General features: G+C 39.6%; 1 protein-coding gene across 1 annotated transcript; it reads left to right on the top strand.

Moving 5' to 3' along the window:
* Nucleotides 1-1,502: 1,502 nt before the first annotated feature.
* ctdsp2 (CTD (carboxy-terminal domain, RNA polymerase II, polypeptide A) small phosphatase 2) lies at nucleotides 1,503-11,460 on the top strand. Its single transcript, XM_054609301.1, has 7 exons — nucleotides 1,503-2,230; nucleotides 4,692-4,855; nucleotides 6,121-6,222; nucleotides 6,565-6,621; nucleotides 7,260-7,352; nucleotides 8,377-8,562; nucleotides 9,513-11,460. The coding sequence occupies exons 1-7, from the start codon at nucleotides 2,170-2,172 to the stop codon at nucleotides 9,636-9,638; spliced, it is 789 nt and encodes a 262-aa protein (XP_054465276.1). The 5' UTR covers nucleotides 1,503-2,169; the 3' UTR covers nucleotides 9,639-11,460.
* Nucleotides 11,461-11,704: the final 244 nt, after the last annotated feature.

Below are 11,704 nucleotides of genomic sequence, written 5' to 3'. Positions count from 1 at the left end.
GTGGGCACTGGCTGAGTTTGTGGTGTGAGGGGCCCACATGTGTTTGGAATGGATAGAGCGTTTAGTTCAACTGTGTAGTTATTCTTTTATTAACCAATTTATTTGATTGTTTCTCCCTGATTTCTTCAGCTAAACTGTTTTAAGGATGTATGCAGTTTGTGTTCTCTACATCACATGTGTGTTTTGTGTGAATAGATATAGCAAATATCTGCTGTTGCTAAACTCCAAATCACAGGTGCTCAACATGCATGACAGTGAGGGGATCAATGTGATTTACTCAAGAGGTTTGAGACGATAAGAGGACACTGCAGAAACTACACACGGTAGCTATATGGTGGACCTATGGTTGACCATATTGCCTAATATATATTGTCAATCCACTTCTATTTATGCTAACAAGGTAAAACAGTGTGTTTTAGTTCTCTTCAATCAAAAATGATTATAAAATACACAGGGTTTGTCTGCAGCCGAGTAAAACCTTAATTATCTAAAACAATAAAAATGTTTACACGATGCAGTCCTGTGGTAAAGTAACTGCATTAGAGCCTGTTGTTGCACAAATGTTTGGTGATTACCATAATGAAGTGGTTGAAAAGTCCCCCTGCAGTTTTCAGGCAAAAACAAGTTACAGTTTCATTTTCTTATTGTGTCAGTAAAGGGAAGCAAATGGAAAGAGAAAATAAAAAAGAGCCAGGGTCATTGGTTTCACTCTGCCCTCTGTTACCCCCACACACATAAAGTACTACTGAGGACAGTTGGCATGTTGTTTTGCATGAAGATATCTACAACCAAAACTCTGGTGGAGACATATTTAGTGCACAAAGAGGGGGTCATCGGATTAATTGAAACTTGAAACATCTGCTGTTACATGTATGCTTATTGTTGACTGAATATATCCTTTGATAGGTTATTAAATAAGCTTCACCGCTAATGTCGGTTTCCTTGCTAATCGGAGGTTGTGATATCGCAATTTTACACATTAAAACGACGATTTTATGTTTGTAACCTAAAAGGTTACCCCTGTGTAGCGTGAAATGCAAAGCCTACAATTAGCTCCAGGACAATAATAGCCTACTAGTTTTGGTTGTGTATCAAAGTCAACAAATAGCCTATACAGTACTTTTTTTTTGAAGATAATTGCATTGTTTTTTCTCATAATTAACAACATCTCAAACTCCTCTGGTGCAATGATTAAAGTTGAACAACAGTCATAAAATGCAAACTAGATCACTAAATAAATAGCCTTTATTTGTATATGAAACATAAACAAACAAAGAAAAAAAAAACAAGTTGAGAGAGAAAAATGACATATTACACTCCTTGTATATAACATGAACTCGTTATATATGAATGCAATAGCATATAAATAAACATATTTTAAAAGAATAATCTACAAATAATGTGATCTCATTTGTAAAATCAGCGCTGGAATGTGTTCGGCGGTGCAGCGCCTGCAGAACGGGGAGGAATGCCTTGGCCACGCCCCCTTCATCCCATGCGACCAATCAGGAGGCAGCACGGTTTCAAGGCGCCCGCAGAGTCCCATCCGTAGAAAAACAAAGCCCCGGATAACAACAAAACTCATATTTTACATTTAAGCGCACACGGGAATAGCTTTTATTGCATCCAAACCGACAGTAGAGGTCGATTTTTTTTGCGTTTTTCGTCGCTGTTTAAAGCATTTCGGGCGATGTTGTTTATTTGTAGTAAGGGGGGGCTTGAAACCGCCCTCCCTTGCCCCATTTCCTCGGTTGTTTTCCTTCTCTCGCCTGGATTCTCCATGTTGTTGGTGCAAGAGTGAAGGCTTTGCAGCGACGGGTAGAGGGGGGCTGCTCGGCGATACTACCCTTAATAGTAGTGGTGAACCCGAGACGACGGAGCTGACAGAGTCTCAAATAGCCTGCAAAAACACATATCCAAGTGCCTTGCCCCCTCCCCGGGCGACGGACCTCCGAGAGAAGAAGAAGAAGAAGAAGAAGAAGAAGAAGCGAGGGAATAAAGAAACCCAGGAACCAGATAAACCCTTCTCTCATTGGGGATTGTTACTGAGGCGGATGACAAGTTACCTCGGTGAATAATTGAGTCGACTTTCCAATAAAACCCAATGAGGGATGCCCATCGGTGCTCGGGGACAGGATTTGAGGATTTTGAGGGCTCCGTGATTGTCAGATGGAAAGTTCTGTTATCACCCAAGTGCAGAAAGAAGACGTCCAAGTGTCACCGAAAACAGGTGAGATGGCCCCTGTCTGTGTGCGTTTTGAAAGTGTTATTGTATCTGCTTCGTTTGGTGGGGTCTTGTTTGTTAATGGACTGTTCCTCTGGGTAATGCTGTGTGTGTGGAGGAGCCTGTAATGCGCCCATTTGACAGTCTGCGCGCTGCGGACTCTGGTGGCGCGCAGTCAAAGAGGCGCATTGCCCCCCTTTGTTTTTTGTTTTTTATTTTTTTTTACATTTAGCCAAACAAATCTTAAAATATTAAGACCTAATCCCTATAAGATACAGAGCCACAGAGTCAGAAAGAATCCTAATATCCTTCTTTACTAATACTTTATTTCACAAACACGTTTTTTTTTGTTTTTCACCTGCAGATTATAAAGATCATAAAACTGTTAGAATAAAAAAAATGCAAAGATGAAAACATCAATGAGAAGCGAGATTATGATGTAGACTGTTAAATTGTCCCTATACTATTAAAAAAAGGGTCAACTAAAAGTTCATAGTCTCCATTACGCACTGGGTATGCCATCCTGAGCTTATTGTTGATCCTGTTTTTATCTCCTTTTGTGTGTGTGTGTGTGTGTGTGTATCTCGGTTGCTTCTTAACATGTGGTGTTGTGATTATGGCTGAGTTCTTCTCACTGCTGCTGCTGCTGCTGCTGGTGATCATGGCCAGCTCTCCAAAAAACAAGCTGCTGTGTATTTATGTCGATCAGGTTCCAGCTTGTTTGGCACCATCCCATATCCTACTACTACCAGGTACAGCTCTCCTGTCACCACAGGCAGCACTATAGTACAGTGCAAACCAAGCTGTGTGGTTCATTTATAAACTATGATGTGGTGCTCTGTTCATATTTTAGTAGTGGTGGTGGTTGGGGGGGGGGGGGGTCACACATCACACATCAGTGCATGGTAGCATTAAAGACTGCTGCACTGTTCCCAAGTTTGCTTGTATTCAACCTGACGCACAAACAATGCAGTTCCTGTATTAAATCACAATCCATAGTTAGAGGCGGGCTGTTGATTAACTGAGGGGGCTGTGAAGAAATACCAGGTGCCTCGGTGTTGACAGCGGAATGCACAAACACACCCCTCTGCTCACGCCCATTGTAGAGCCGTTTCAAAGATCTCCTTGTTTGCACGCTTTCCTCGGGCTCGAAAGAAGCTCGGCTCATTGATTCTGGCTCCCTTACCTGCCTGCATATTGCATGATTACATTACACACTAAATAATGTGTCAATCTGTTTTTCCCTTGCGTGTTTTGTTGGATTGGGTGTGTTGAAGTGCTAAAATAGGTCTCTGCTGGATTAATCTGCTGTTATGTGCCCACCATTTCACATGCAGGGGGAGATATAATGTATGTGTTATGTCATACATGGCCAATACCGCCTTCCTGTGTGGAAATCAATAGGCTGGCTTGAACTGATTTTCTATCAGGGATCAGGATTCACATTAATCATTTGGATTATACTGAAGGGATATCTTGATGTTTTTCTGAAAATAGTGTGCAGGACTAATGAAGGACATGTGAGGAATTAGCAGATCAGGCTCCTGTGTCGCTTAAAGATGGTGTTGTGTAACATGGTCATTTGTGTTTCGGCATTATGTAGTCCGAGCTCTGAGGGTCAGCATGGAGATTATTAGAAATAAAAAGAGTAAATATCTTTCTCTCTGCATATTTGACTCTTTTTTTCATCAGTTCCTCTTTATAGTAGTGTTTAGTATGATGCCACATTATTGATGATTGATGGGTTTAAATTATGTTTGCAAGTCCTCACATGAAAAAAAAACTAGAGGGAACTTGCAGGAATGTTTTTCTCCCTTTCTTTCACTACAAGTCTTGTGTGGAGTCTGGGACACTCCTGGCTATGGTGACTGATCAAAGACCTGCACAGAGCATTGAGGTGTGACTGCTTGTCCGACTGAATGGCTGACTGTCTGTCTGTCTGTCTGTCTGTCTGTCTGTCTGTCTGTCTGCCTGCTCTGGTTAGCTCCAGGCAGCCCTGGAAGGTCTTGGAGTTTAAAATGGTTGGAATGTTTTCTGTCTGTGTTTTCTGTTGAAGGTAGTGCTGAAAAGTGTGGGTTTTCCCGCCCTCTGTGATTATATAACATGTACCAGCCATTTCCAGCAGCAGCAGCAGCAGCAGCAGCAGCAGAGGCAGGCGCATTAAAAACAGTGCAGGCTTTGCCATCCCTGTAGACAGATGGATGGTGCCTTTAGGAATGGGGGAAGCGCTTTCTACATGTTACAAGTAGCTAAATATCTCATTATGATGAATTTAAGTTATTGCTTTAAATAATAATTTTAATCTTTTTTTGTGTAACTAGATTTGTTTTGTGTGTGGGGGAAAAAAAAGAAGATCAAATTTTGTGTATTTGATGTGTGTTTAAAGGCCCTATAACATTCCCATGTTGACAACATGCAGTTTCACTTGGTTTCCTCATGAAAGTCTCTCTTTCTCTGCGCTTAACAGGCCAGGTGAGCCGGTCTGCCCTGAAACAGCCTCGGAGCTGTAACATCTTCAAAGCACTCTTCTGTTGCCTCCAAGCTCAGGATGGCCCCAAACCACCACCACCAACACCACCACCTCCCCATCAGGCCTTGCTGGAGTCACAAGAAAATGGGATGGTTGTCAAGGTAACACTGTTCTTCATTTCCAGCAATGTTTCACATCACCGAAAACAATTTGAAGTCCTCAGTTCAGTCATGCCTTGGTTTTTTTTGTTTATGTAAGATTTCACTTCCTTGTCACACACAACCCCACACACACACACACACACACACACACACACACACACACACACACACACACACACACACACACACACACACACACACACTTCTTTCCATATAAAAGGAAGGTGTTTGAATAGTTTGGCCATCTGTAGGAATAAACCAAACAGGCTGTTGTAAAAATGTGCTTATTATTGTCTCCAAGCATTATTTTTTTTACAACTGCAGTGAGCACTAAAACCACTACTGCACCTGTTTCGAACATCTTGAAAGCTAACCGCAACTGTCTGCGGATATGGAATCACTTTGATGTTCACACTTGATCCTCCAAGGAAGATAAGAACGACAGAGCGACTATCAATCCTTTAGGCAGACGGCGTGCAGAGAATGGTGTATTGTGTGACCGTAATTGCTGAGGTGGAGAAAAAATAAAGCCTTGAGCGCCTGCTGCACTCGGCTGGCCACGCTGGTGAATGCTGTCAGCCTGATTAGAGCTTCAGTACCATGTAAGGGGCATTTTAATGAGATGCCATGTTTGTTCACATTGAGGAGTGTCCTCCAGCATTGGGAGCAAACAGGAAGCAGCCTCTGTGAGGCCTGGTTATTGTCTGGATCCAAACTGAAACCGAATTAAACGATGGCACTGATGGGGTTATGTTGCATTGCATTGATTAGTTGGTGAAATAATATTGCTGTTGCTCATGTATGTTATTTATTCTCAGTCTAAACGTCCATCCTTAACAGATTATATGTTTACATTATGTAATATGTAAGGTAACGTAATATATATGTTAACAAGGGGGGAAAACTGAATATCTAAAAATGAGATTATATCAAGCCAATGTGTTCTCCCTGCAGGTGAATGTCTTTGGAAATGCTTTTGGGAAATATAATGAAATACATAAATATTCTAATCCTAAATAATTGCAACATAGAAGATAATATCCTGAAATTATGAGGCTCTCGCCTTCATCCACACATACATGCAGCTCTTAAACTGAGTCTAATTTCCCAGAGGGGAAATTAAACGGCCAAGGTTTGATTTTTCATATTAATCAGTGTACTATCAGGGCTACTAATGCTCCTTAGGTGTAAACATAGCACGGGTCAAATAATGTAGGTGCATGTTTGACAGTACCACTAAAAAAAGTATTTCTGTGTCTTCTCAGCAACCTGAACCTAGCCTCCTGCCTGAGTTGGAGGCCCAGGACCAAGGGAAGATATGCGTGGTCATAGACTTGGATGAGACCCTGGTGCACAGCTCATTCAAGGTACCAAAGCAAAGAAATCACTCACTTGGCCACCAAATAAACTTATTGTCAAGGATTCATTTTCATATGTTTAGTATTTTTGTGTAATTTGAGTGAAAGCTCCTTCTGATTCACCAGAAATATGATGGTGATTATTTCTTAAAACCATCACATGCTCTAGAGGAACATCAAGTGAATTACATTCTGTTTGTGTAGGCTCTGCGCTGTGATTTACAGCAGCAGTGTGGAGTATGGTTCTCAGTGTTCAGTATTCAGTTGTTATGTAATGCCATGTGAATGTACATCGCACGGCACATGTGAATGAGCTTTCCAACCAACCCCCTCTGTGTTCTCCCCCTCCAGCCCATTAGTAATGCAGACTTCATCGTGCCTGTGGAGATAGAGGGGACCACACACCAGGTAAAATGCTGTGTGTGAGTGGGTTTGCTGTGGAGGAGGAGGGGTTTGTGTTTGTGTATGTATGTTGATGTGCTTGCAGCGGTTGCTGAGCTGAAAAAAGGGATGGGTCTTGTAACTGATCAGCCAGGTTTTTGTTCTGACGGGCGTACGGAGCCATCTACTGGCCAGATGTTGAACAGAGAAGAGAAAGTGGAAGTGGATAGATCAGCAAGTAAATGAGTCGTTTCAGCCCAGTTCATTTAAAATGTAATAATATGTGATGCAGTACATATAACTGCCTCTGTGAAGATGTTGTAAAGTGCTCAACTAGCACACTGTGTTGGACCATATGTTAAACTTGGGCGCAGAGCTTCTGTGGACATGTGGAAATATAATTAACTAAGAAATATGATTCCTGGGACTCCATCTGCATGTAGGCCTCCACTGTGGGCCTCTGCCTGGTTCAAGTAATCCAGGATAGGCTGGTTAACTCTGGCACGGCCTATTCTTGATTACTTGTTTCAGGAACTGGCCGCTAGCAGCCGACGGACGGAAGACCGAAGTGGATGGTGCAAATGTGACCGAAGACATGTAAATTAATTTGAAATAGTCCTGTTGGTGGGACTTTTTTTTTTACTAATGGTCTGTTTGTATTACAGGTGTATGTACTGAAGAGGCCGTACGTGGATGAGTTCCTGCAGAGAATGGGAGAGTTGTTTGAATGTGTGCTGTTTACAGCCAGTCTCGCAAAGGTACAGTACATCAGATACTGAAACAGATCCTAAAATAGATATTTATTTATTCTGCACCAAGTATTTTTTGTTAAGATGTTTGATGTCATGTCAGATTTATCAGAGTTTTTTCTGCTTTTTGCCTTGCAGTCTTCCATTTACTGTGATAGCAGCTGCTTATCATGCTGTTAGTCACTTTAGTAGACACCCTGCTCATGTTTAAAGCTATAGTTTGTTTCTGTGTTTACTGGAGCCGCTTGCATCAACTCTGTTTAAGTTCTTAATTAGCCTTATTATAATGCACGTGGAGATTTAGGCTTAAATACATTAAAATGGGTTTCCCTACGCACACATAATATTTGTTACTAAATATTTAATATTTAATGCTGCTAAGCTAACTGAACCAAGTGACAAAGCTAATGTTAGTTTGCAAAAATATGAATTGTTTAGATTGAAGATAAAGAGGTAATATTATAGTCGACATATCTGACCTGGCACTTAATATTATGCTTTTAATAGTGATGTAAACTGGGAAGACTTTAAAGGACTTTTCATGAAAAATATAAGAGATTACCGAATGCTGCGCTAATAAAGCCAGACTAAATGACTAAATAGCCCCGCCAAAGTAAGCACAATCATACATTTTCACTCATTCTATAAATGCACAAATACTACTTACTCTGAGAAACATATTTACCCTGCATATGTACATTTAAAATAGAAAATACCCCTAAAACTGTTATCTTTGGCAGATTGTTACAGCTTGTGATGCTACAGTGACTTATTTACGTTTAATTATTCAAACTCTGTTTAGTAAACCACAAGTTTGACTACTTAGTATTTCTTTTTTACGCAAATATTACTTTACAACACAAAAGTAGAAATCAGTGTAGCTGTGTAGTTAGTGCAACCTGATCCAGATCTTTTCCAGTGATGTTTTAGCTATTTGCTGTTGAAATAAAATATTCACCATTAGTTCACAGTGCTTCATTAGTCCAACCTGCTTTTCCCTCACCTGCTCCCCACCTCCCATGACCTCCATCAGTATGCAGACCCAGTGACGGACCTGTTGGATCAGTGTGGTGTGTTCCGGACCCGGTTATTCCGGGAATCTTGTGTATTCCACCAGGGCTGCTATGTCAAAGATTTGAGCCGCCTGGGCAGAGATCTCCACAAAACCCTCATCCTGGATAACTCTCCTGCCTCCTACATCTTCCACCCTAATAATGCTGTGAGTTTTTGTCTGCTTCTGTCAGATATGATGTACCTCTCTGAAAATAGCTTTGACAATCGTTATTAATAATATTTATAACCATCACTCAAAAGATGTGGCTCCAGCTCTTAGACCTCTGTCTCATCAAGCTCACAAAGACCTGGAAGACTTCAAGCACAAAAGCACAACGTTTTTTTTAGCACTGTGGGACCAAAAAACTGTGCAAAAGTTAACTTGTTTGTATTGATGGCAAGATTTTATTTTCCTAAATATTTTGGAAATATTTTCTCCAGACCACAAACTTGATGAGAAGCAAGTCTGGCAATGCGAGATTAACTCTTACAAAATGATAATCAAGCGAAATGAAACACGTTGGCAGATTTAGTCCTCGATGTTTTGAGAAATATCCATGGTTCCAAATGTATTCCAAATTTTACCCCGATTAGGGCTGCAACTAATGATTATTTTCATAATCAATAAATCTGCGCATTACAAGGTTATACAGGCTATGAGGTTCATTTAACAGGCTATGGCTGGGGTAGGTATTGTCTTTTTTAATATCCTTTGAGCTCTTCGCAAGCACCCCCTGTCACCAATATAATTTATCATTTTGTTGGTAATATAGAAAATGGTGTATAGTAACAAATAGTGAGAAATACCCACTATAATACCAGCAAAATTTTGGCTTTTCCGCTAAAAAAATTACCACTTTACTACTTTATTTTTTTGATTATCAAAATATTTGCTAGTATTTCAGTTCTAATCCTGATTTATAGAACCATACACTCCACATGGAAGACACATTAAGGACAGATTAAAATTGTACGCCTCTGGTTACATTCGCTTGGGTTTTTGTTTCAGAACTTTGGCATTTGTGAAACTTTTATTCACAACTGCCAGGCGCAGTTCATATGTGATTATTTAATTTAAAAGCCAACAGTTTGTGAGTGACTGTTTGTTTTCTACAGGTTCCCGTGGTGTCATGGTTTGATGACGTGGATGACGCTGAGCTGCTCAACCTTCTGCCTGTGTTTGAGGAACTTAGTCAAGCTGATAATGTTTACACCCAGCTGGACCAGCTTCGTGGATATTAAACTCTCAGTGGACCCGCTCTTCAGCTCCTCTTAAAAGCTCCAGCTTGAAACTTCTTCAGCTCCAATAGAACCTTCTATCGACTATAGATGTAAGAGTTTTCAGACGCTGTCCTCATTGCCTCTGCACAAAATCCTCTGTTTAGAAAATGGTATTTGCGTGGGGGTTAAGGAAATCCTAAACCTGAAAAACACAATGTGTTTGGCTCAGCTGAAACTATAGATTACAATCTGAGGCCTTTCCTCTAAACCTCAGTGCTGACATTAATGACAACCACTATTTGAAAGAGCGGGAATCAACAACCAAAGCAATCCCATCACAATCACTCCAGTAACTATTAAAGTGGTTCTTTTGCCAAAGCAGAAGCCTGCCTGCCCTGACTTGACTTTTGGACTCCTTATTTTTTCATTCTTGTGCCTTTTATGGAACAACAACAACAAAAAAACATCAGCTCTTTTTTTAAAATTTCCACCAGATTTTATACATTTATTGATTTCTTTTTATAGGTTGTTTTATAAGGAAATCTATTTTTAAACGGTGAACATGGTTCTTCTATGCAACCCAGTTCTGTAAGTACATGGACAGTACCTCCGAAGTAGCCAGTCAATAATTGCATCCAATAGATGTAAACATTACTGTAGCCTTATTTACCTGTAAGGGAGCAGCAAAACAAAAGTGTTTTCACTTATTTGTACTATAAACATCATTTCTACAAACCATGCAAATAAACATCATTAGTGGTCGGATCATTATTTGTTATAAATTAAGTAAACAGGGTGAAATCTTGTCTTTGATGGTCCGTTGAAAGCAGACACACTGGAATATGTTGGCACATAGGACGACCATAAATGCCAGTTTTCATTCGAGGTGTAATAATAACTCGTTTGTTACTATGTTTTTCTTTTATTACTATATGACAAACAACTTGCACTTGTTTTATATTGACAGTGCTGAAAGTAAAAACTGTGCCTTTGAAATCCGGACGGAGAATGGTGTTCTGCCTGAGAAGAGATTTGTAGGCCTACACACTCTGATGTGTCATGCTGAGCGTGAGAAAACACTGTCAGGAGCAAGTGTAATGCCATGCGGCTGTGGTACTTGCAGTGCAACACTTGAAATATCAAATTTTTTAGCATGTGTGAGTGTTTTTTTCTATATTTATTGGCCAAAAATCTGTATTGTCCAGTACATCTAAATGCTTAACATTGTTTTGTCATCCCTTTGCCTACTTTGAGGCTGGCCTTGTGTTTAACTGTTTTATCTGTGCCTAAAAATCACACATTTTGCTGTCAAATTCAAAGATAATTCAAAGATTAAGCAGTTAAATCAAATTAACAGATAGATGTTAATCCAAGATTCAATCATGCAAGAACACATTTTCTTTTTCAATTTTTTTTTCAGTACAACAGATATTTTGTGGGGTGTGTTTCCTGGGTAATATGGTTTTTCCATGATGTTTAATGTCTGATGCAATTATTGCCTGCATGTTAACCAGTAAAATATGACAATGAAATTGTACCAGTTGTGATGACCAAAAGTATTTGTTTAGACAGTCACAATTTGTCTTTGTGTATCAGAATAAATCAAACACTCATTTTGTCTACCCAATCTGACCAAAACTCTAAAAGGCAAGGTGCTACCAGTTTTTATTTTATAATAAAAATTGGTTATATTGTACAGTCTTTGTACGTGTTTTTTTCCCTTTGACACTAAAGGACACATCTCCTCATTTGTCTAGGAGTATAGAATACATTTTACTGTATGTCCTCTTATAAAACAATTAAGTTTTAAATAATTAAATAATTATGGTCTCAAATACATTTTGTACCATTATGTTCTACTCACATCTTTGGGTAATTTTGAGAAAGAGTACATTAAAAATCCTATTTATATTTGTATCCTTTTCTCAGTACTACTTGCACATATTAACATAGCCATACGCTGGCCACTCAAAATATATCTTATACATTTTATATTTTCAACCTGTACAGTAGTGGAATTTACTGAAATACTGTACTTTAAAGTAATTGGTACTTTGATTTTATGCTACTTATACTTCTACGGAGAC

Source organism: Anoplopoma fimbria, chromosome 12 (genome assembly GCF_027596085.1).
Source record: "Anoplopoma fimbria isolate UVic2021 breed Golden Eagle Sablefish chromosome 12, Afim_UVic_2022, whole genome shotgun sequence".
NCBI classification, from domain to species: Eukaryota; Metazoa; Chordata; class Actinopteri; order Perciformes; family Anoplopomatidae; genus Anoplopoma; species Anoplopoma fimbria.
Note: the sequence above shows the minus strand (reverse complement) of the source record. Positions and strands in the feature narration are given on the sequence as shown.